Here is a 25542-nt window from a genome sequence, read left to right on the forward strand (position 1 = left end):
GGGGGCCACGCTCTCGAGGCTCAGGCCTGCCCGATGACCCGCTCCCGGTGTCTGGGCCCAGTTTGGGAAGGGGAAACCGAACGTCCCGGGAGCACCCCGGGATAGGGCGGAGCGCTCTCGTGCCCCGGGGCAGGGTGGGGGGGTAGGGATCTCCCGCGCCCGGAACGTTGCGAGCAAGGCTTGCGAACGTCGCAGGGGGGCACTCGCGAGAGACGGACAGGAAGAGGGCCAGGGGGGAACGCCAGAACCCGGGACCACAGCACGGAAACGGCCCGGGGCTGAGCAGAAGTCAGATCCGGGGATGGAGGGAGCCGGAGAAGAGGAGTGAGGAGGCCGGGGAGGCAGGCCCTGCTGCCCTCTTGAAGGCCGGCAGTCTGCTGTGGCAGTGGAGCTCCAGGCCACCCAGAAAGGGAAGGGGTCAGGAGGTCGGGCCCCGGCCTTAGCAAGCTCAAACAAGGCCCAAGAAGGGAGCAGCAGGAGTTCTGGGCCCAGGCCTGGCTCGGGTTGTCCAAAGGGGGCCTAAACCAGGCCTCTGGTGGAGAAACCGAGTCACAGTTAGGCCTCGGGCCCGGCCCAGACGCGTGTGAGCCAAGTTAGGGGTAGGGAACAAGGACCCTGGGGGGTCTCAGAGACTGATGTGGTAGGGGGCTTCAGGGCTTCCCAGTCCAGAGCCGGATTGGCGAGTTAGACGCTTGTAGATCCGAGGTTGGATTGGGGAGGGGTCTCTGGGAAGTTGGCTAGCTACACAAGGATTGGGGGGATTTAAGTGCTTAGAGATCGAAGGCAGGTCTTGGGGAGGGGGAGTCAGACAATTGAAAAGCCTGGGTGGTTATTTGGGGAGGGGTCTTTGCGCCTGGACGAAGCTCAGAGCAGCACCTGCTTGGCTTGAGGCCTGAGGCCTTGTCAGAAGCTTCAGTGAAGGGTGGGCCGACTAGGCCAGACCAAGAGAAAGAAAGTGAATAAACCTGGACTATAAGTGGGCGGGGGTCTCCTGAGCGAGGGTCACAAAGGGTGAGCCATGGCCACCAGGCGTTTAACCGACGCTTTCTTGTTGTTGCGGAATAATTCCATCCAAAACCGGCAGCTGTTAGCCGAGCAAGTGAGTAGTCACACCACCTCCAGCCCTCTGCATTCACGTAGCATTGCTGCGGTGAGTCTCCAGGCGGCCTCTCCGACACACGCACCGTGTGCACTGCGGCTCTGCCTGTCTGTCTGTCTCTGTCTGTCTCTGTTTTAAAAAGATAAGAATAGGAAATGCGAGGTCTCTTGGCCAGGGTCCGAGAGCTTCGGTACCCTGCATGGGGAAAAAGCAGTTTTAGGCCCCCGCTCCACCTCTGCCTTGCACGCTCTCCTCACTTCCGCATCCCTCCTGATTCCCCCCCTTCCCGCCCCCCCAGGCGTCACTGCACGGCCGGCCGCCTCTAATTTACATATGTTTTAGCGCTAAGATTTGGAAGCTTTGGGCCTTTACGAAGCCTTTGTGTTTTGTTTTAAGCTCCCCCCTTCCGCCCCCGCATACTGAGCCTCACTTTGGTTCTCTGAGTGCCGGCTTGCAGGATCGAAGACCCAAATTCTTGCAAATGAACGATTCCCTCCCCCAGAGGAGGAAGGAGTTGTTTGATTTTTTTTTTTTTTTTTTTGGTCCTTTTTCTTTTAATGGCCTCGAAGCCCTCTGTGTGGCCGTGTACCCTGTGAATAATTGCCTGACTGTTTTTCCTGGGGGCTCTTGTTTGTGAGACTGTAAGGTGCTAGCTTCTTCGTTTTCCATTTCCTAGACAGGAAATTAAACTTCTCCCTCCATTCGAACTTTAAAAAAAACACACACACACATGGTGTATATGTGAAAATTAACCCCCTAAGTAGCACCGGTTTTGATTTAATTAACCTGAACGTTTCTTCAGACCAGCAGTAGACTCTTACTGGGAAGGCCTGGAAAGATTACTGTTGCCTTTTTGTTTGTTTTTGATGAGGGCTACTCTGAACCTGCTTTCTGCTCTGTAGAATATGCGGATGGGGGTACATGACTGTAGCTGGGGATGATGATTAGCCCTGTGGTATCTTTAATTGAAAAGTGGAGTTAGAATACCGGTTTGTGTTGGGGAGGCCCCTGGCTGTGGACAGGGTAGGTTGGAATAGAAGCAACATGGGAGAGCGAGGGAATAAAATAAAGTCATGCCGCGACCAGATTTCTGGGGGCTGTGGTTGAGACATACCGTTTTGGGAATCTGACACTCATTGTACCTCTTAGGGACTGTCTTCCCTTTTAATTTCTTTTCTTTATGGCTTGATCTAAAATACTTCAGAAAAATTAATGCCGTCTGTCTTGATTATTGACAGAGCGTCTACAAAGACAGTTTTTCCTTTTTGTAAATCACAAGTGGAAAATGTCTTCGGCTATTTGAAGCTGTGTGAGCAGTTGTAGGAATAAAATCACTGTAAACTTAGGTCAAAAAGCATACAAAACAGAGGGACGGAGTGTGTTTAGGTTTTCATTCACTGAAGAATATGGAGGTTTTTTACATTTGTAAACTGAGAGAAATTGTGTGATATAGAGATGCAAATGGAAATGGGCTGATTCCTGCGCTAATTTTGAAAAGAATGTTCTGAAATAAGCCAAGAAATAGAGAGTAGAAATTGAATGAATAAATTCCTCAATGCAACTTTAGTTTTGTTAAATAAGGTGTAAAAATTGCATGTTCCTTAAATTTTATGCTACCTTGTGGGGGGGGAAAACCCAGAACTAAAATTCTTATTAATGTTTCTAAGGTATCAGTTTTAATTGATTTTAAACTATAATGTTTGCTTTAAAATTTTTCATTATATAAGGTTCAAAATACACTGAACTATTGGATAACATGAGACTTCTTTTTTTTTTTTTTTGATTGTTTAGTCTGACGGTTTAGAAGCCTGATGTTTGAGACAAGCAGCTTTTTGAAAGTGCATCTCTAAGTCAAACCTATTTTTTAAATGGTTTTCTAAGTTAGGCAATTTAAAAAATATATATATAAATTAAGTCAAATAATTTAAAATATGTAGCTAAAGTATACAATTTGGAAAAATGCATATGTCAGAAAATGTACAGATATATTTAGCTAACTCGGATATTTTCTTGAAAATAGATTTCTAAGTCAAACTGAAAATACATGTCGAAGTCAGAACACTAAAAAAAATTTTCTGTATGTTACACCATTTAAAATGTTACATATGTTAGTTGGCTATTTAAAATCTTTCTTAGATCATTTAAAATATCCTTGTAGTCAATTCAGACTATCTAAAAAATAGATTTTGCAATTAAATAAAAATGGTTTGCCTAAGTTAGAATTTTGTTTTAAAATCATACATTTATATATTTTAATTGTGTGCATTAAAAAAACACATAACATAAATTTCTGAAGTGTTTTGGTTTGATTTTCAGTTATATTTTCAGCTTGCTTACAGTTGATTCTACAGAAACCATTTTACACACACACACAAAATCAAATATGGCAAGATGTTAACCTGACTAAGTAGAGGGTACAATATTTTCAACTTTTCTGGAAGTTGAAAAAATGTTATAAACATTTTGGGGAAAAAGCCGTATCTAACAGTTTTTAAAAGCTTTATTAAATAACTGATGTAATGTTTTTCACTGCATATCTACCTCATAAAATTTTTAAAACTTCATTTCTGACTTGTAAATTTCAAAATCATGTAGCAAATCAAACAAAATTTAAACTGTCAAATTTGAATATGGTCTGGATTTTAGGTGATATTAAGAAATTATTAGTTAATTAAAGTAATTATAATTAAATACATTTTTTAGTTTTATTAAAGAAGCCTACTGAAATGTTTAGTATTTGAAATGTCAAAATATCACTTATTTCATATACTTAACTTTCTCCCCCATAATGGAAACAAATAAGGCAAAGTGTTACTAATTATTAAGTCTACTGATGAATCTGTGGGTAGGTGCTATACCGTGTTACATATTCTTCTGTATGTTTGAAAAATTGTAAGTAAAAACTTAAAACATAAATATCTGTCATGTTAAAAACACAAGTAAAACAATTAACAGACACTTTAAATGTATTTAAAACTCAAGTAATTAAAAAAGGAAATAACTAAATTCTAGAGCTTAACTTAATTAAAAAATCATAAATTACAATTTCTATTTCCCTAGTTAAAAGAAAATGCTGTAGAAGTTGATTTTGGAGTATGCATTTGTTATCTCACAATTAGAAATAAATCACATCCAAAATAATAAGGTTTTTTTTGGTTTTTGTTTTAGTTTTAAATCTCAATTTTCACATCCTTATTTTAGGTGAAAGCTGTAGAAATTGATTGTAAAATGTGTGTGTGTGCTTTTGTGTGTGTATTACACACCGCAAAACAAATCACACCTAAAGCATATCATTCAAAAAAATTAATCAGGCATTTTTTGCATCCTAGTTTGAGAAAAAACTAGAAGTTGGTGGTTGGCAGTGGTGGGGTTAGTGTGCATACCTATACTGCATACCAAAACAGGTTTGTGCAGCATTCAGGCAAATATGTCACAGCTAAGCAGGAATTTAAGGAGAATGTGCAGTGACAAAACAAACAAAAAGTCCCAAGGGCCAGAGGGGACCTAAAGGTCGTTTGACCCAATATCCCCTGTGTGATAACCCCTCTGCCTGCCTTCCTTGACCACGTTCTGTGATGGCGATAGGAAATTCCAGCAGCCAGTCCCTCCACCTCTTTTACTACCCAAAACGTCTTTGCCCACATTAACCCCACGTCAGCCTGTATCTTGCATCCTGTGGTCCTACCTCGGGTTCTGGCTCAGGGGTCTCTGACACGGGAAGCCTCTTCCTTCTGCGTGATAGATAACCCTGCAGCTGGCTCAGCTTTCCCGGCGCAGGCAGCAAGGGGGCCTAGGAATGAAGTCTAGTTTTCCTGTGTGCTTTTTGAAGTTCAGCACCCAGAACTGAGAAAAATTCTGCTTAATTGTGTTCTTGGTTGTGTTGATTTTAGTAAAACTAATTGTTAAAAACAGGGGGTGGGGGGCAGTTGATTCTTTTAGACTATCAGCAAAATAACAGCTGTGGGCATTTGTCATTCATTCTGTTTTGGCCTCAGTTTTGGATGCCCCATCACGGTCATGCCTCACGGCAGTAGGAAATACAGGCAGGAGCGCTGGACTCTTAAGTCTGGGAATTTAGGGCCAGGTCTCACTGAGAGGCTGTCTGAAAATTAGGCCTTCAGGCAAGCTTTTAATCTCTTCTGACATCTTTTGCCTTACTTGTAAATTGAGGGTTTGAGTTAGGTGATACCTAGTGGGCTTGTGGGTTCAATGATGCTTTCTTAAATTCTGTTTTAATACGTTATTTCTCCTGACCAAGGAGGCAGCCTTAGCTTTATTCTGAAAAGGAGAAAAACATAGTCAGCAACATTGCCCGGCCTGTCTGTCCCATGTTACCGCAGAAATCCTTAGAAGTAGCTCCAATAACTGTGGAGAAATAACTTTGACATTATATCTGCCAAATGCAGATTTAAGGCAGCACTTCATTCAGGCAGTTTCAGGCAGCTTAGCTTTGAGAAGCTGAAATGAAATTACAACGTTAAATAATCATTCCAAAAAAATGTGTAAAGTCTTAAACGAATGAATGAAAAGTAGATGTTAAATTGCTGTTCTGATCTGATGAGGTGCTGCTGTGTGACTTGTGATTCCCTTTGATCTCCTGGAATAGATCTTATAGAGGGATCTGAGCTGCTTTGTTAGTGTTTACAGCCTAATCTGTTCTCTGCTTTAAAATAATGCATAATCTATAAATGGAAGCTGGAGTTAATTGGTCTTAGATTAGTTTGAAAGTAGCACATTATTTTTAATAAAACATGGTGTTCTTTAGGGGGGAAGAAACGACTGAGGATTAACTACGGTTATAAGAAACCCGAGGCCCTTCTTCAGTCTTGACTATAATATTAGCTAAGATTTATTGAGAGCTTACTACATCCCTGGCGCTGGGCTTTGCCCTTCCTGTGTGCAACCTCATTTCATCCTCACAGAGCTGTATCCAAAAAGGAACTGCTTTTTTTCATGAAACAGATCCAGAGACTGAGGTTTCGAGGAGTCAGGAAATTTGCCCAGTGTTTCCCACCTAGCGTGTCGGGGAGCTGGGATGGGACCTCAGGCCCCAGAACCCTGGCTACCTGCTGGCCCCGTAGCGCTGCCTCCTTTCCGGGTGCGCTGCAGTCCTGAAGAGCGAAGAACCCGTAAAACATTTTTTTTCTTACAGTAGGATTGCGCTTTCTTTATCTCACTTTACAACCATACGTAGTCAGTTTTAACTTACATACTGAACATTCTAAGTTTTAGTCCATGCTGAGTCTGTTGGAAAATTAGTTCTCTGTCTTTAGAATCCAAGTATGAAATCACTGTGTATTTCTCTTTAGATCTATTTGCTTTTCTGCTTCTAAAGATTCCATTTGAGCAGAGAGGCTTACTTGAGAATAAGGGTACTTTGTTGGATAAAAGTGAAGCAAACTTTTATTTTGGCAGTAATGCAAATAAAGTAAATATCACTATAGCATAGACCTGTATTTCCAACTCATTTTGCTCAACTTTTCCAGACTTCCTGAGTAAACACAGATGGGTTTCCACTTATTTTTCAGTTTTATGTAGAAAGTTCTGTAGACTATAAATTCCACTTGCTACTTGGAGTTTTCAGTATTTGCTTGATTGTATGCCATTGGCAGGTCACAATCCTCAATTTAGACATAAAGATTGAGACGGTGGTGATGTGCAGTACCGTGTTTGCGTTCGGCTGTAGTTTGGTTTTTCCTGTTGGTAACCCTAAGTGTTTTAATTCAGGTCTTGACAACATTTTCTGGTAATTTGGTGGCAGGGGGAGTTTTGAAAGCCTTTTGTTTGTAAGTAGCAAAATGGGGGTGGGGAGATGCCCTTCAAAAAGATGACTTTCTGAATTTAGTTCCCGGTGTGTTGTGAGTAGCTTCTTATCACTGGTAACTCCCTAAGTTGTTACTACAATTAGGGAGACTGAAGGTGGGGTGGAAAGAGGCTTGAACACCTGGGTCTGTGCCCGTCAGCCGTTGACAAGCTCTGGGGCTTCGGGGAAAGGGATCCATATATTCTGAAGCGTGGTCTCCCTATTTGTGGAAAAAAAAAAAAAAAGTCATATCTAGCCTATGGTTCTGATTTCCCCTCTTATCAACTAATAATTGCAGAAACCAAAAGATCAGGCTGTGTGCTGAGTTAATAACCCGAGAGGACAGGCACATGTGTAGCAGAGATCTTAACCATGGTTTGCAGTGACACTTTGTCCAAGGGTGAGATGTCAAGGAGCCTCTGTAGAACAGGCAGATGTGCAGACTGAGACGATGAATTAGGAGTTTTGCTTTGTGTCTTGTTTTATAAATAAAAACACTTCAGTGTGGAAATGTTAAGCTTCTAAAAAAATAAGGTTTTCTTTTTTTTTTTCTTTTTAAAGTAAAAGGTGATAACTCAGATTTCCATTTGACACCATCTTCTCTATTAATATCTTCCAGTACTACTGTTATGTCTGGGTGTATATATAAATATAGTTCTCTTGCTCTCAGAGCAATTTGTAGAAGGAACGGAGAGGCTTTTCAGCTTTCTGTAATGTCAGCTAATTGAATTTTTACGTGGAGGAATGCTGTGTGATTAAACTGTTATTGCTATCATTATTTAATAATATTTTGGCCCTGATAGACCAGTTGCATTTGCACTATTAATTTTTAAATAAGGAAGTTATTTTTTTACTTTCTAAATTTACTGCTAAGCAGGAAAAAAGCCAACACAATTGATTATTGAAATTCACCACTAATTATTTCAGTGATCAATATTATTTAAAAAAAGAAAAAAAACCTAGTTGTTCAGATTATCTCTCCTTAGTAAATGTCTGTTCAGAAGATAGAGTTCCACATTGATCGAAAAAAGAGCCTTTAGCTTTAAATGGAAACTTAATCCTCTTCCTGTCAGTGCTGCTTCCTTCCTACTCTCCCTTAAAAAAAACAAAAACAAAGCCAAAACCCTCTCCTTACCTTTGGTTTTGTTTTGTTTTGTTTGTTTACTTTTTTATAATAGCCTTATAAATAATTCTGTGCCTTCTAGGCCAATAATAACACATGCCAAGCAAATGGAGAGTTTTTCTTTTCTTTGACCACCTGTGTCTCTCTCCCGGGAAGAGTGGTTTCTCGGCTTGCATGTTACCACGGAGAATGCCGTGTCTGTGGGATTTAATTTGTAGAGACCTTACATATGTGGTCACTAAAATATTATCTGAATACAACCATAGACAGTTTTTGAGGGTTGTTCATTTGCTAATTCTGCCGCATTTGCAGGGCTGCTTTGCATGTTCAAATGTGCATTTGACATGGTAAAATTACATTTTAGCTTTGCTCTTATTTTATCTTCCTAAGGGAAATTTAGAATGTTGTATATAGTATTTGATGTTTATGAAACAGATTAGCATTATATTTTAGTGGAATTAAAGCAAGTGTGTTTTATTTGTTTCTATTGTATTTTAATTTTTACAACTATTTATTGTTTCCTATCTCATCTACCAAAACAATAATCATAGTAAATAAAAATAAAAACCACATATTACTATAGTTTTTTTTTTTAAAGGAATAATCAGAAGGGGGAGATTTTTTTAAATGCCTTGGTTAGTGGATCTTTACTTTTAGTCAACTTTAGAGTCGCTTAAAATCCCAGTGTTTTCTCAACTGACCATACCTTATCTTGTCTGTCTGTCCCCACCCTTTTTCTCTTTGCTCTCCCTAACTGCATGGGACTGATGGAAACATCTCTCTTCAGGAGCTGGATGAGGTATTGTGTTTTGAATATTTTTGTATGTTAGCTTATAAAGTTATGCCTGTTTTTCTGAAGTTTTTTGGTCATATGGAAAATGCCAACAGAGTTTACACATATTTTAGCGTTTGTTTGGATTGTTTATAATTGTCGTGTTTAACAATTTTAACTTAGGCTTTATTTAACGTATTTTCACACGAGAGGAGCTGATGATTTAGAGGAGGCTTAGGAACATTGTTTACTATTCTTGGGAAAATGTGTCAACTTTGGAAATAGTAAAGGTTGAACATTTACTTGAACTTAAAGTAAGCCAGATTTTTTTTTTAGGATTATGCATGTAGCTCCCTTGAGGTATGTGAAAAGACATGCTGTCTGGTGAAAGCACTAAGGAAGTAGGACTTGGAGCCAGCCGACCTGTGGAGGTGCCACTGGGACGCCCAGGTGACTCTCTGTTAGTGCTGGCTGACTGGTGGTTACGTGGCCCCCTTCCTAGCAGCTCACCTGGGCCTTTTCATTACTTGTTAGCACTTCTCCCAGAAGATGGAGAGAGTACATGTTCACGTCACATTATTCGAGCAGCACTGATACCGGGCTGACAAAAAAAAAGGAGATTGCACTGTGATGGGCAGTTTTGTGTTTCTGTTATCTGTTTCAGCCATGAAGGGTTTGAAAATATTTTTCTTTAGGGTAGACCTTTTTTTAAAAGCCCTTTTTAAAAACTTGGGGGCAGGGAGGATGTCATTTGTTTTTACTCTAATTTAGAAGTAGGAGCAGTGAGATGGGATGAGGGTCACTGTCTTTAAAATCAGTGGGATTCCTAACTAGTTGATAATACAGAGGGGGAACACCTAAACATCCTTCACTGAGAACTGGTTAAGTAACTTCTATAGCATCTCGAATTCTCTGTGCCTGTTAGAAAGAGTGCAGTCTGTCTCTGGGCTGCAGTAGAATGAGTGATACCTTCCAGGAAGGGTCTGGGATGGAAGGGAAACTTTCTCTTGCAAACCCTTTTCTTAGGTTGGGTATGTATGTTTTTAAACCATGGGCATCTATTACTTGTGTCATTAAAAAACAATTCGTGTTTAGAAACAAACCCTTAGCCAGTGGCCGCTGGAGCCAGGTGCCACGGCGTGCCTGACTAGGACCCCTCGGTCCTACGCCGGCTGGACCCCTCGTCACGCCCCGGCTGTGTGCGTGGGGCTCAGAGAGCAGGCCTCACTTGGGCATCACCGTCACTCCTTACTGAACAGTTTGGAAGCACGTGGCTTGTGGCCCCAGAAAGGAAGTGTCCACGGGAGAGCCAGCAGCAGAGCAGCTTAGGGTGAGGAAGGATTTCGGACGCTTCCCCCACTGGGGGCCTGTCAGGGGTCATCTGTACCGAGGGACCTGCCGTCTGAACCAGGTTCCCATCTTGCCTCCTTCCTCCTCAGGCAGCAAGTTCCAGAAACTGGCTCCCCACGGAAGTTTACAGTGTGGTGTCTCAGCTTGGAGGGGTCTCCAGGTTCTGTTAGCAGAGACCCCGAGGGGAGAGCCCCTCTCTGCCGCACACACTCCCATGCTGGGAGAGCTCTCTGAGCCCCGCATCCAGCCTCTCTGTCCTGCGTCCATGTGGCCACCTCACCCCCTCGAGCACTTCACTTGTCCCTTCTTGTCCTTTGTCCGGAACCAGTCTATCTTCTATGACGTGAATGGTACATGACATGTATTTTATTTACTTCATTCATTTATGCATTCATTCATTGCATCCTTTTACTGTTGACTTGGCCAGCTGATTACAGCTGCATATTTATTACCGCTAAGTGCCAGGTGCTGAGTTAGAAGCTGGGCCTGTGTTGGGAATGGTGTCCAGAGCCATGCTTTGTCAAGGCTGCAGCAGGGCTTCAACGCAGTGTCTTCTGGGAGTGGTAGATGTGACCTCAGCTCCCGGCGTGGGTCACATGGACGCCTACCCCTTCGCAGGTGAGGCCTGAGCAGATTTTGCTGACAGCATCACCGGGGCCTCTCAGAGTAAAACAGCTGGTGGCTTCCTGCAGCGTGGCCACGTTAGCTTGTTATTCTCCTTCTCAGAGCAGCTCACAAATCTGCACCCTGGGGATACCAGTCTCTATTCTTCTCCAGAAATAAGAAGTAAGGTGTCCCCAAAGAGGAACCCCCGACCACTCACTCTCTGGTCCAGCGTCTGGCCCTCTCCTTTGTTCTCTGCTCCAGTCTACTCCCCACCGAGGACAAAGTCATCTCCCAAGTGGTTAGGTTTTTAAATTCATAATAGGAAGTATTAAAAAAATTACAAGCTATAAATGTCAAGCTCCCAAAGCACATAGCTTGGGGAGGGCAGGGCGAAACAGCAGGGCCCTGAGGGCCGCAAGCTGGCTTACCTCACTGAGGGCAGCCTTGAGAAAGCCTCTGAACCTCTCAGTGTCCCTATTTCTAAAACAGGGAGCAGTCCTCACTGAAGGTTTGTTGTGGGACTAAAATGATCTTGGTGCGGAAGTGTAGTACCAACGGGACCATTAATTTGTGTTTTAAGGGTGTGTGTAAGAATTGAGAAAAAAAAGAAACCAGTGAAACTAGCAACCTTTATATCTAGGCAGTCTGATTGTCGGGTTTTATATTTCTATCTTTTTACACATTTAAAAAGTGTCTATTTTGAACATTTATTGTTTCATAATCAAAAAGTAAACCCTATTTTTCAGCTATCATGGATTTAAGAAAAACAGACCTGTAGTGCTAACAGCCCCTGATTCCCTTTTATTGCAACATTCTCATTCACTCCCTGGAAGAACAGATTTCTTGAGCCTAATTGTCTGTTAGTGAAGTCGACGAGCCTTGTGAGCCCACCGAGTTATGCTGTGGTCCGACTTCATCATCCACCCTCCACAGTGTCTCAGGTGGAAGCCAGAGCTGCCAGGCTGTAATTCTCAATGTCCCTTCTGGACTTTTTTAAATGTTCACAGCCACAGACAATCCAAAATTGTCAGGATTGTTTCTTATTATTAGCAATGCATTATGGCTGAAGTTAGTTTATTTTTTTTAGATGGGGTGTGTGTGTACGCCTGACTTCTCTAATCTGTACAGAGGCTTTGCCATTTCCTTAATCTTATGGTACACTAAATCAGCCTTCTCGTAAATGCAGGGTTTTATAAGAGTAGGAAGGCTGTATGTTTGGAACAGCAAGATTTATGAGACTGTGTTCGTGTGTGTGTGTTCCGTCCATAGAACAGCACTTGTCTGTACTGACTGGTTCTCTTTAAAAGGACAAATGTCAGTGTCTAACGTGGATCAAGGGCAAAAGATAACTTTAGTGAGACGAGCGAGAAGCCTTTGTGTGTGCTGTTTTGAGCATCCGTTGGCAGTTTCCCGCATTGATGCATCTGAGCTGGCTGAGCTGGGTGAGGGTCGCATCCCTCTAGTTCTTGGGCGACAAGGGCTACCAATCAAAGAGACAAGAACCCTTACATTCTTAATTCTCATGAGTGCAATTTTATAAAATAGTTTTTGTCTTATTTGAAGAATATGGAAAGATTTTTTTACTTCAGAGGCACAAGTTCATTTAAGAAAAGCTTTGATGACCAGCATCATATATTCGGAGAGGGGAACTCAGTTGAAATCGAGCAAGAACGAGTAGAGAGAATTAAAAATCTGGCAGTTTTTTCAGGTCTGTATTGCCTTGGGTGGCAACTTGAAAACCGATTTATTTTGGATCTTAAAAATAAGAAAACATGTTGAAATGAGAAGTGAGGTTTCTAAAGTTGAAAGGGTGATTGTTTTGCCCTTTAAATGTATTATTTATGTTTATATTTGTTCCCATTTCAGATAATTGACTTTAATCTTCAGTTATGTTTTTCCTTCCCAAAACATATAGTCTTTAAAAAAAAAAAAGTGCATACTGTGATACGTACCAGAAATCCATACTGATAAAATAAATGACACATTTCTTCTGAGTGAGGCCGCGTTTCTTTATCATGTTGAGCTGTTGCTATAGATGATGTCCTAATGAGGACAAATTATTCCCTGTTTAAGAGTTTTCAGTCCCAAAGAATCAGCTGTTCTATCTTATTGGCAAAATGCTAATACAGTGTGCGGGAAAGCTGGGGCCGGCTGGAGGGGCTGGCATCTGTCCCCTTCACGTGGGGACCTCCCAGTTAGCAAGCTTCCTTGGTGTGTTCACACACTCTTTACATGCATTTTGTGGGGCGGGATGTGTCTATTGTGTAAAATTAAGTACTGCTTAAAGAGTTGAATCCACCTCAACTGACTTTTTGTATGTTATTTATAATTTCCCATTTGTTTCAGATAAATTGATACTAATTACTATGCAGATAAATTTAGGTAAATACCATCTCTGTATCTTTTTTAGTGTAATGTATGTTGGTAAACCAAAAAAACTACAAAATAAGATCATGAATTTAAAAACTATAAATAAAACAAGTTACTGTTACTACTTTATTGAAGTTGGTGTAATAATAAAATGTAGTGGATTAGAGAATAAGCTGGCAGAGCAGAGACTCTGTGACCCACAGGTTTTGCTTTGTAGGAGCAGCTGAAGACTGAAGCTCAGGCTCTGCTCCACTCAGGCAGCAGCTCTGTGTCCAGGGCCTGCTCCTCAGCCGGCTGGGAGGTGCTGGGAGCTGGGCATGTGACTTGTCCCTTCTGGTTCAGGCATCATCCCCTCCTCAGAGCTGCTGCCTCCGGGTGACTTTGGAGGAGGAGTTCCCAGGAACACACAGCCATGCCTGTTCCTGCCGTGCGGGGTGAGGGCTGCGCCTGCAGCTGGTCCTCAGAGGCCACTGTGTTGCTGGCCTGTGTGTGTGCTCAGCCCCAGCCGGCCCTGGGTTCCTGGGGGCAGTTGGAGGGGAGTGGGTCAGAGGGCTCCGTTTCGTGTGGTGGTTTTAATCTCAGAGCTTGTTGTCCTGATTTGTTTCCGTAGCAAATTGCAGTTATATTTCACAGGCCTGCCAAAGTGATTGGCAGCTAGTGCAGTGGACGGGGCTCCTGGCGCCAGCTGCCCCAGGTTTTAATCTGTCACGTAATAGCTTTGTGACCTTGGGCAAGCTACTTAACTTTTCTGAGTTTCAATTTCCTCATGTATAGATTGGAATACGAATTCCTAGCTCCCTTAGTTTTTGTGAGGATTAAAATAATAACAAGAAGGTGAAATTCCTGTTAGTGAACTCTTAAAAACAAACAGGGTGGCGCTGGTTGAGAAGGAGCAGGTCACTGATGCAGAGCCCCCGATAGCACAGGTTGGATGACGCACCGTTTGTCCAAGACCTGAAATGACACGGGGCCTGCAGGGTCCACGCGGCGCTGGAGCGCGCTGGCCTGTCACGACTCCCCGCCGCTCTGGGAGCAGTTGCATGGCTGCTGGTCCCACCAGCGTGGTCCTTGTGCAGGATGCGCTCGCTGGGTGCGCAGCGCCCCGAGCCAGTAGGGGCAGCACCACCCCGGGCGTGATGCCAGTGCGTGTGCAGGACTCCAGGCTGCTTTTAGCAACTGTGTTGTCCTCTCTGCTCAGGATTTCAGGCTTATTACTGGAAGAAATCTTTCAATTTAGGTTTTTCCTTATGTGATAGTTCTTCTCCTTCATCTGAGGGTTTTTACAAATTTTGCCTTGTTCCTTGATTGTTAGGAAAGCAAACAAGTCTTTGCTGAATGCGTGAAAAAAATAAATTTAGGGAAATGCAGAGAGTAGGGAAGAAAAGCAATATAAATTCTTCACCAATTCTGTGGGGTGACTTAGAAAATGTGCAAAGTATTGCCTATAAAGGACTTTTATATGCTGTTTTCCATTATTTTTTGATCATCATTTGGATCTTTTGAAACTGGCATTTATAAATTCTGAGCTCCGGAGGGTACCTCCACATCCTTTCAACCATTCACTGCCTCCAGGCCAGAGAACAGTTTAATGAAGCCAAACCCATGATTTCCCTCCCCTTCTTAAGAGCTTACTAAGGCAGTGTGTTATATAGGTAAAATGAACAAGAACTGTTGATATCAGTTCAGAATAAGTGAGAATGTTGCCTGTGGACATTTAACCAAAAAAAGGAAACGACAGTGTTAATTTAAGATTGTACTGAGATTTTAATGCTTGCTTTTGCCAAATGGTGGATAGTTTCCCGACTGTTTTAGGCACTTCTTCCATACATTTTAACACATGGTTAATGATCCTGTGACTTAGATAACTGGATCAGCCCTATTCACAAAATAAGTTAAATGTGTGTAGAGGAAACCTTGAAATTTTAGTATTGGTTGCATTTACCGCCTAGAATTTTTTTTAACTTGTATCTGTCTGGTCATATTAATCACTGAGGTCCATGCCATTCTATCATAGCACTAGTACTAAGAGGGTTTTCTTTTAAGGATCTTTTGTTGACTCTTTCATTACATTGCCATAGCCAGATCAAGTCACATTCATGTTCACAAGTTTGTCCAAGGAAATTAAGAAGTGGTGCATGAAAAGATAGGAAAACAGTTCCCAATCCTAGCAGTGTCAAAAGCAAGTTTATGATACAGGCAAGTGCGCGCACTCCTCCGTTTCTGTGTCTTCTCAGGGAGCGATGTTTAAAAGGGAGTGAGAGTATGTGTATCTGGATTGACCGAGTGATTTTTTTTAACGTCCCTTTATTTTCCTGTAGCTCGCTGATGATCGCATGGCTCTGGTGTCAGGCATTAGCTTAGACCCAGAAGCAGCAATTGGTGTGACAGAGCGCTCGCCTCCTAAATGGGTGGACGGCGTGGACGAAGTAAGTTGAATGTTAGTTTCACACTCTTATCTATTGACGTAATTACGACAGTAGCATATTTTAAGATGTCTGCATAAAGACTTGGCTATACCTGGATGCGTGTCCCTGGGAGTGCTTTAGCGTTAGGGTTGTTCAGTACACAGCACAAGGGGAGGGAGGGGTGCCTGTGTGTGCGTGCTAGTGATTTTGGCTTTAGCAGTAACTGTGTGAAATTTAGAAAGCAATCAGAGAACTGTGTGACAAGGAGGAGTGTTGCTGGAATTGCTGGTCGTTTGAATTAAAAGTTGCTCAGGCATGGATGACCCTACATGTTGGCTGAAGACTGAAGTGTGTACTCTGAGTGCAGCTGATTGTCCCAGAGGCAGACAGACCCCTGGCAGACATCAGTGGAGTTCTGTGGTTTCATTTGTTTAGATACAGTACGATGTTGGCCGGATTAAACAGAAAATGAAGGAATTAGCCAGCCTTCATGACCAGCATGTAAACAGACCCACCCTGGATGACAGCAGTGAGCAGGAGCATGCCATTGAAATAACCACTCAAGAGATCACTCAGGTGAGGATAAGAAGTGGATCCCCTGGCAGGAACCCACATTTCCCCGCCTTCTCACGACCTTCTTGGAAGCCCCAGGGTGGTACAACTCTGAGTCAGATTGCAAATCAGTCCTGGAGTGTCACTGCCCAGCCTGAAGTTCACAGAGGGATTCCAGGAGGCCCTGAGCTCCCCTACATTTCAGTCTTGGAGGAGTGGGGATGGTTTTTCAACTGTCTGTATTTACTACTGTGAATTGATTTAAAAATTAAATTAGGAACATTACTGAGTTCAGTCATTTGATTTTAAAATATATAACGTCCATTGCATACTAGTGCTCAAAATTTTTTCATGTTAAAAAATAGTACTTGTCATTAAAAAGATGGAGCTGTTGCCCTATACAGAGTAGATTAGAGTCCTAGAGAAGCTCAGCATCCTAGAAATATTTCTTGTAAAATGTTAAATTTGAATAATTTAAAAATAATACTAGCAAGCTAGCACTTACAGTCTTCGTCTGTTAAGCTCTCCCAGGTGGCTGATGAACAGAAGGGGTGTGGGGGGGGCGGGAGGGCCCTGGGATGTGGGGCGTTTGCATCCTGGCTTTTGTCGATGGACTACGGCAGGCTTCTTATTTAACTGCTCTGACTCCAGTGTCCTGGTCTGTAAAATGGGATACTTCTCAGGGCGCTCACAGGGGTCAGATGAGAAATGCGGCTGCGGGGAATGATACTGGTTCTGTAGCACGCGACACATGTGCACAGTGCGCACCTATTCCAGGTTTACTCAGTCTCGGGTCGCGTCGCGGTTGTCAGCGCCGCCCAGCTGGACAGGGCCCTTGCCGTCCCGCTCAGACTGGCGAGCGCAGAGGCGGGGCCGGGTGCGGGACATCCTCCCCGGCCTGCCGTGAGCCGCGCCCCTTCTCCCAGCTCTTCCACAGGTGCCAGCGTGCAGTGCAGGCTCTGCCCAGCCGGGCCCGCAGGGCCTGCTCGGAGCAGGAGGAGCGGCTCCTTCGCAACGTGGTGGCCTCCCTGGCGCAGGCTCTGCAGGAGCTGTCCACCGGCTTCCGGCTCGCACAGTCCGGCTACCTCAAACGTGAGTGCGGGAGTTCCAGCGCTCGAACTGCAGAACCATTTTTTGTGTTTTTATCCTTTCCTGCTCCCAGTTGTCCATTTTGTCCTGTACCTTTCGCTGTCAGCTTTTGAGCACGTTCATGGCTCATGGAACAAGAGAAGCTCCCTTCCACCCGCAGTGTGAAACCCGGCCAGACTGAAGCCGAGGACAGGCTGTCAAAGCAGTTCACATCTGAAAAAACAAAACAAAAACTTCCTCTGTGTCAGGCGTAAGGAATTTGAAAATCCATCTAGCACATTTAAAAAATGTGTCGCTTTCTAGGTTGGGGTTTGGGGGAGCTGCTGATAAATAGGTAAAAAGCTGTAATCACACGAAGGCTTCATATTTGGTGATAAGGGAGGAGTCTGAGAGCACCTGAACTCCGTGCTGGGGGGAGTCTGAACGCCGTCCCCACTGGCACTAGTGACTTCTCAGCCGGCTTTTCTTCCCTGAAGAGCACAGAGGCCGCTTTCAGCCACATCCTTGTTCTGGTTTCCCTGTATGCGGGGCTTTTCTTTCTTGGCATGGTGATCAGTAAAAATCCTCCACATACTCCACAGAAAAGCTAGTTCTCCCTCCTTCTGACAACTGGCGTATTTGTATTTTAATTTTATTACTTGTAAAATTTGATTAAGGCCATTTGGAATTCTTACTGGAGGTGCTTCTAGAGAGGTATATTGATTTCTTTTAATGTTTTGTAACAGCAGTTAGATCAGATATTTCTGCTTCACTTAGACTCTCAGATCGTTGTGTCATTTTGCCATTCGCTCAGCATCCAGTGAACTGTGCACGTTTACCGTGTGACTGTGTCTTGAATGCCCCCACGCGTTCGCAGACTGTTGCATGTCTACAGTCCTTCACTCTCCACCCCCACCTCTGTTGGAGATGAGATTGGGCTTCTTTTTAAAGCTGCTAAGAATATCTCCATTTTGACTGTTGAGTTTTACTCTAGATTTCCCCCTTTTAATGGTGGAACAGTAACCAGGATGGTTTACGTATTCGAGTAAAGTGCACTCCTATCCGTGATAGGCATGAAGAACCGAGAGGAGAGATCCCAGCACTTTTTTGCCACATCAGTACCACTGATGGATGATGGAGATGATAATACTCTCTATGATCGGGTACGTGGAGGGGCCGCTGGGCCTTGTGCTCCATTCTGTTTCCTTCTCCTCGTGGACCTTTTGCTTCCGTGCAGTGCAGACGGCCCGGCGCTGCGTGACTTGTGCGTCGGTCGAGGGGCTTTTGCAGCAGGTGGAAGAGCCGTCATGGGGCCCATACTGTTTCTTCCTTTCCAGAGGCTACAGGGAGACCTTGTAATCTGCCTTCCAGAACCTTCCGGAAAGCAGTCTGCACACGCCACTCCTGGGAAGAACCCAGAGACATGCAGGCTTCTCCCCAGTGGCTCTCATGTAGCTGCAGACGTGGGGTTCTCTGTGTCCCTGTGTCCCCTGCTTTGGTCCATCCTGCTCTAGAGCCCGCTTGTTTGGGGAATTTGAATCTTTCCTGTTAGGGGAAAATAAGTGCTTTTATGTTGTTTATGTGCTTTATAGAAATATTTTCAGAATTCATTTTCTTTGAATTGTAACTAAAATGGTACGCCACAGCTTTCTTGAGGGGGAAGGAACTCTTAACATGTACATTTTGTACTTTTTGTCTCGCTAGGGTTTCACTGACGACCAGTTAGTGCTGGTGGAGCAGAACACACTGATGGTGGAGGAGAGGGAGCGGGAGATCCGCCAGATCGTGCAGTCCATTTCCGACCTGAATGAGATATTCCGGGACCTGGGGGCGATGATTGTAGAGCAGGTGTGTGCGCTCACCTGCCTCGGCAGCGCGTTCTCCTGCCAGGATAGCTGGTCCTTCTCCAAAACGTTTAATTCTGCACTTTTGTCAGGGAAAACTTAGATTCTGCTCCTCCAGTGCCACTGTGTGTGTACAAATGACACGCATGCAGTGCTGTCGCTCCCTGTCAGAGCGCTAATAAGCCTCTATTCAGGTAAGAAGTCACTGGCGTGGAGGTTCTCCTGTCCCTGCTCTGCCCCAGGCGTGTGTGTGGGGGGGGGTGGGGGGGGCGTCCTGCCCCGCCTGCCCACGCGCAGCGCTGACTCTGGCGCTAGATAAGGCTTCCCTTCTGATTTTGGCAGGTTATTGTGTAACGGCAACTGGAAACACTAGCTTTCAAGTAGAATTAAATTGTTTGTTCACTGTTACAATCTGATTAGGGTGTTTTATTATCTTGCCGGCAGGGATTTGGGTTCTGATCCCCCTGAAACCAGCCGCAGAACAGAGTGTCGAGGCCGTGGAAGATCTAGTTACAATAATTACTGGCGCGCAGCTCCCAGGGAAGCACTCTTGCCATCTCTGCTGACACAGCGCGTTTTCATGCAGAGCCCCGCTCTTCCACGCAACCCCGTGTTCCATTCTTTCTCTTTGAACCGAGAGATTAAACAAGAACAAAATTCTCCCCGAGGTAGAAGTGTAGTTTCACACGGTGGTTTGGAGCATACTGTCATGGCTGTGACCTGTGGAGACCTGTGTTGACGTTTACAGACGTGACAGTCAGCTTCCAGGCCTAACCGCAGCTGGGCCAAGCTTAACCGGCCTCCTCTGCTTCCTTGAGTCCGAGTGTTTAAGCAACAGACAGGCGCAGAAGCCAGCCCTTGGCCGCTCAGAGCCTGTTCCCACCGAACCGTGTATTTTTAGAGCCCCAGTAAGTCTGAATATGGCATATCCTATAGTAGCTAAATCCAGAAAAGAAACCTCAGTTATCAGTATTTCTTTCTCATGAGCTAGACTTTGTTGTGACTGCTGTGGGTGGCACTTCGCCATCGAGTGCCTGATGCTGCTTGATGGAGGGTCCGAGAGCGTTCGGTGTGCACTTTTACAGCACAGTTAAGTAAAACAGAGCATCCCATGGAGAGCGGTGTCTGCAGTTTGCCTCTCTCGCTTCTGAAGTTTGTTTCTCCCTGTTTGGTTGTTGATTGTCTGTCCCTGTCACTTGTCACTCAGGGTACCGTCCTTGATAGAATTGACTATCACGTTGAGCAGTCCTGCATCAAAACTGAAGACGGTCTGAAACAGCTTCACAAGGTAATGCCATCTTTTTCAGTAGTTGGGAATTTGAGGAACTGTGGTCAGATATCAGGAATTCCTAAGAAGCTTCTCTCCCGTCATCGCTGTCTTCAGCACTGTCTGCCGTCAGCCATCAAGATAGGGCTGTAAAAATGTACAGTATCGGTTTATTCAGAGCCAACCCCGTGAGTTGTGGCTGTTTGAGTGCAGTTAACGATTCTAGGTGCACCTCATACTTAGATTTGACACTGCTGAGAACTCCCTTCTGTGACAGTCAATTCTAAAGAAATTAGGGTTTTCTTTTTTCTTTCCTTTAGAAAATATTCTATTCCTCGAGTCTTCTTGTTTTAGGAAATCAGTCGCAGAGGCATTTGCTAAAATATGTGTTGATGTGTCTGCTTGTTGCTGCTGACTCAGGCCTTGCTCGTTGTGACGCTTCTCTGATGAGTTGCTGGTGGAGACTCAGTCTGGAGAAGGTGAAAATCTAATTTCCGCTTTTAATTACCACAGTGTATCTGTGCACTACCTTGAGGAAGGAGTGGTTTGTTGGCATGAGGGTATTAGCTCTCTTATTCTCTGCTGATAAGGTGGCTATTTCAGGAATGCTTTCTATAATATTTGTTTAAAAAATAAATGGAAAACGTCTTAAAAATCTTGCGATCAAGATTGTGAGAAACATACACATGCGGCTGAGCGGCTCTCATATATATTTTGGAGCATGTTTTCTTTAAAAGGATTGTAACACTTCACAAGTGAAATAAATCCTGTCCATTTCCTTGTGTCCTTGAGACCCAGGGGTATTTCTAGCCATGTAGTGGTCACTCTTCCGACTCACTGATGTGCTGGCAGTGAGACTCCAGCATGTGCTGGGAAAAGGAAGGCCGGCCTCCTCTATGCAGAGGGCTTTTTAAGCATGAGATTCATTTAGTTGCCAAGCCTTGTGTATTAAAAGAGGGAAAACTAACTTTTAGTTTCTCACTCTGTAATACCCAGGTTTTCATATGCTGTTGAATTATGCATTGGTTTTGAAGTTTCTTAAATAAAAACTAGCAAAACATGTTTTGTAATATAACACAGATGAAGGGAAAAGCTCTCTCCGTGGGAGTGTACAAATCTAGCGGGAACGAAAAATTCTGTTTCAGGTTCTACATTATACATCATTTTGAGAGGTTTTAAAGTCTGTCGTCTGGCGTTGGCGTCCCTGGTGCTGTGGATTACTTACTAGAAAAGAGCACGCGCTGTCCGATCACTCAGGGCACGTTGCTTGGTGGCGCGGCTGGCCGTCTCCTTGGCAGTTGGCTCATCCAAGGACGCATGAGCCTAGGGAGTTGCTTCCCACCGGCTGGACTCTGCAGACAGTTCACCTGTCTGTCCCAGAGTTTCCTCCCGCTGCTGAGCAGTTCCTGGGGGAGCAGGCTCGCTGAGGAAACAGAACTACCGGTCAGGTTGGTGGGGAACGGGGAAGTAGGTCAGAGGTTGGCTGCTCTTAGCAGGTGTTCCCACGAAGCTGTCTCCTCCTTGGCCTTCGCTGCCAAGGAGCGGGTCAGTGAAAGGGCAGGACACGCTCTCCCTGGGCATGGTCACCCGCACGACTCTCCTCCCCACTCTCCTTTCCCGGGGCCACGTCTCTGCCCGACAGGCACGCGTGTCACAGAAGCACAGGGAGGATTCACCCCAGGTGGGCACTCTCTGTACTCCATCCCACGGGCCAAGCTTTCCTATTTCTATTTCAGAGGGTGAATTTTGTCTTGTTTCCAAATTCAGAGGAGGTAGAAAACAAGCTTTTTGGGGGCTGTCAGTTCCATACCTTCTATCTGTGGTCTCTCTAGCCAGTTGCTTGATTTCTTCATGAAGGAGGTGTGTGTTCATCCTAAGAACTGTGTCCAGAAGCAGGAGGCTTTTACTGGGAGGGTGGGTCATGGCAGTCAGCAGCAGCAGAAGTGAGGAGACGTGGTCCGTGTGGACCCCAGGGCAGAACCTTTGGCCTCTCTTGCCAGCCTTTGTGTGATGGCAGGTCCCAAACATGTGCTTTAGTGAATCTGGTAAATAGGGGCTCCGGGATCCTGGAACTCGTGTGGATTGCACACACTTGAACTGTGGAGAGGCTGTGATGGTGGGCCTATGACAGAGGTGTCGGTATGGAGGTGAGACCGAAGCCTAGCCCTGGAAACGAGCGAGACTTGAGACTTGATTTTGGATTTTGGGAAAAATGACGGTCTTTTTTCCCTCCTCTTTCTGTAGGCAGAGCAATATCAAAAGAAGAATCGGAAGATGCTTGTGATTTTAATATTATTTGTCATCATCATTGTCCTCATTGTTGTCCTCGTCGGCGTGAAGTCTCGCTGAGCGGCGTGGGGTCGGTGGTGCGGCCCGCGTGGATCCGGGTGTGAGGGCTCGGCGTGCGGGCTGCCTGCGGGGATGCAGCCCTGGGACCGGTCGGGGCAGCGGGCGTTTCCACGGACTCCTCGTCACAGTCGTGCTCAAGCTAGGGGCGTGGGCTTCTGTTTTCCCTTCACTGTCAAGCGTTTGAGGACCGTGGATACTGCTGCCGAATAGAGATGAGTTCTCTCCTCGGTTGTAATACATAGATATTTTTTTAGAGCAAATGTGAGCTGAGCGTTCGCAGGTACTCCCCGAGCTGCTCAGTGTTACATGTGTATGTGCTATGTCATGTCTGAGCAGCATGCTGAAATAATTTTTGGAAAATTTTTTTTTAAACCACTTGGTTTATAAGAAATTTGGTACCAAAAATTTATGAGTAGAGGCAAAAATGCCTCTTCATCTCTGTGTATTTTCCAGTTGAAAACAAACTGAGAAGTCCTTTAAGAATTTATAATCCATTCCCCATTAACTTAATTTAGCTTTTCCATCACTGTTAATGATCAGAGTAACAAAGTGTGAAAGATAAGAAACCATCACTGATGTTAATGAACACATTTAGATGGGCCAGTTAAACAGCTTCATGAGTTTAAATTAATTGTGAATGGCGTACTCCTCATCTCAGACTTGTGCACTGCATTTTCTACTGTAAACCAAAAGGAATTACTAAGCAAAACCACCTACATTTAAAAGTTGATGATTTGAGATAACCTTACTTTAAAAGGAAGCTTGGCAGTGTCACGAAAGTCACCAGAATCAGCCGGCGTGTCCCTGTGCTCGTCCCTAGCCATCCTCGCTCAGTCCATTACTTATATACTAATTACGTAATGACCTGTTCAAACCGGACACCATTTAATGAACTGTGAATTTACACAGAGGCCATTCTAAATGGGTCACCCCATTTAGGATTAGTGGATCTCAAATTATTAACCAAACATCACTCCATTTCAAAGTAAAATATTCCACCAGTGGTTTGATTTATCGGCCCTTCTATTGCCACTTAACATGCACAGAAAGTAGGCATGTTCCTGCAGTTTGTGAAAACTGTGGCTAAGAAAACCCCTTGCTCGTGGAAGTGCGCTTCGATAGCCAAAGTGGGGCTTTGTCGTTTTCTTACCTGTTATCAATATGGTGCTCGAATATATTCCTAGACCTGTAGCATAACGTGGGAAGTGATGACAACTTAGAAAACCAAAGTTGTTTACGTTTTAATTGGTCTTGAGACACCAGTATCATTTTAATAGTCTTTTATAATTTTCAATGGCTTTCCATTGTTTTTACCTCTCTTAAAATGTTTAAAAAAGAGCATGACCTTGTTAAATGTGCTACATTTTATTTGGACCAGTCACATAAAATGTCTTTCTAGAATTGACTTTGAAGTTGTTTCCAGAAATTTTAAACTTAAGTCCAGAGATCAAGTTATCCAAACAGATCATGGGCTTAAAACCCAAACCCTTGCCCAACCTTCCCTTCCCAAGCAGTTGACGACACCAGGAAGTCGCTGGTTTTCTTATGACTGATGTGGCCATGGGATGGTCTAAAGATGTCTCTGGCATTTCAGGAAATAGCATGGCATTCCCTGAAAACAATTATTTACTAGGAAAGAAGGTCGAGGAATAAGAATCCAGTACCTCCTTGACCGCCCCTGAAGTGCGGGGCTCTGTTGGTCTTGGGAGTAGCTGTGGGTATCCTTACCCCAGCGGTTCTGACCTAATGGAGCCAGGCTGCTCTCGAACCAGCTGCTTCTAGGAGTGGGGCTATCGAGACGAGGAGCTTCACCCCAGACAGCCTGCGGTGGTGATACTGGGTTATTGTTAACAGCTTTTCAAGTGCTGAGTCTTCCTTGCTCTTGAAGGAAAGTGATCCTTTAAGAAAGGATCGCTGTTTATTTGTATTTATTTTCAATGACTAGGGTGATTAGGGTTGTGTTTTTTACCCAGCTCATTTGGGTGAAGTCCTGAATCTAACTGGAGGTGGTTTTACGGATCCCGTGTGGGACTGGGGCAGCTGCCCTGGGCTGACTGAAACCAGCGCAGTGCCAGCCGGAGCCCTAGCTGTCCACTGCCGTGCTACGTCCCCAGGTGGGAAGTGGCGCCCGGCCCCGGCGCCGACCTGCCGGGCTCCTCAAAACACTGTGTTTTTCTGTTGAGCCTTTACTTGGGGAAAGATCAGCAGCATTGGGGACAGTAGGAGGAAGTTAGTAATTAGTGTCCTGGAAGCTCAGGGTAGTTCTTTCCCTTTGAAGGAGACAGGCTCCTTTTCCTGCCTACAGCCACCGTCCATGGGAGGGCTGCGCTGTCCAGCCCTGTGGGGCTCTGGCTGTGGTGGTCGCCCAGTCCAGTCTCTCCCCTTGCCTGGGATGCACCCTGGGAAGGGACTTCAGGGAAGGCCCCTTCTGAGCATCCTGGGCTTATCCTGGACACCTGCCTTCTTTAACAGGTCCTGGGTGGCTCCGTTGACCGGGGCCGGAGAGGAGAAACATAGATGTTTACTGTCAGGTCTCCAAAGCTCCTGATCTTTCCCGAGATTGTAACTGAAAGCTACTATCTCCTGTTTTATTAATTTGGGGGTGGGGGGAGGTGCCGGCTCGCCATGGGCGTGAAGCAGTGTACGTCTCTAATTTAACAGATTTACCGCGCTCTCTGCTAATTGAGAGAGCGTTATTTATTTGTTTTGACACAAGTGCTTTCACTGTTTTATCCTAGCTAATGGCTTCTTAAAGGTAATAAAACCCTTCCAAGCTAATTGGTCAGATAAGACTTTTTTTCCTTGTGTGCTTAAATAAAGCAATCAGTGAAGCGCTTCTATCCAAAATGACTTTTTTTGTCGTTTTTTAAAAAACTAATTTACTGTTACTGGAAACTTTTTGTACAATAAAGCAATCATGCAGATTAAAGAACA

At 44.5% G+C, this 25542-nt stretch overlaps 1 protein-coding gene across 9 annotated transcripts; it reads left to right on the forward strand.

The window, feature by feature from the left end:
• The first annotated feature begins 242 nt into the window (after positions 1-242).
• On the forward strand, positions 243-25542 carry STX16 (syntaxin 16). Of its 9 annotated transcripts, XR_004313011.1 has the most exons (10): positions 243-1150; positions 8813-8824; positions 15442-15549; positions 15964-16104; positions 17007-17172; positions 18220-18311; positions 18853-18996; positions 20200-20280; positions 21405-21707; positions 22504-25542. XR_004313011.1 is itself a non-coding variant. In XM_006186122.3 (9 exons), the coding sequence occupies exons 1-9, from the start codon at positions 1019-1021 to the stop codon at positions 22606-22608; spliced, it is 981 nt and encodes a 326-aa protein (XP_006186184.1). In that variant the 5' UTR covers positions 244-1018; the 3' UTR covers positions 22609-25542. The 9 variants fall into 9 exon arrangements, 8 of the variants coding, with proteins under 8 accessions (XP_006186184.1, XP_032317329.1, XP_014415915.1 ...); XM_006186122.3 differs by lacking the exon at positions 21405-21707 and having other exon boundaries at positions 244-1150; XM_032461438.1 differs by lacking the exon at positions 21405-21707 and having other exon boundaries at positions 244-1099; positions 15442-15560.

The sequence above is a fragment of the Camelus ferus genome, chromosome 19 (assembly GCF_009834535.1).
Source record: "Camelus ferus isolate YT-003-E chromosome 19, BCGSAC_Cfer_1.0, whole genome shotgun sequence".
Classification (NCBI taxonomy): Eukaryota; Metazoa; Chordata; class Mammalia; order Artiodactyla; family Camelidae; genus Camelus; species Camelus ferus.

Excerpts from the sequence above, each read along its gene's own strand:
- STX16 (XM_006186122.3), top strand. The coding sequence starts at position 1,019 with ATGGCCACCAGGCGTTTAACCGACGCTTTCTTGTTGTTGCGGAATAAT. Across the intron at positions 17,173-18,219 it reads ACAGTCCGGCTACCTCAAAC|GCATGAAGAACCGAGAGGAG; the intron begins GTGAGTGCGGGA and ends TATCCGTGATAG. Across the intron at positions 18,312-18,852 it reads ATAATACTCTCTATGATCGG|GGTTTCACTGACGACCAGTT; the intron begins GTACGTGGAGGG and ends TTGTCTCGCTAG.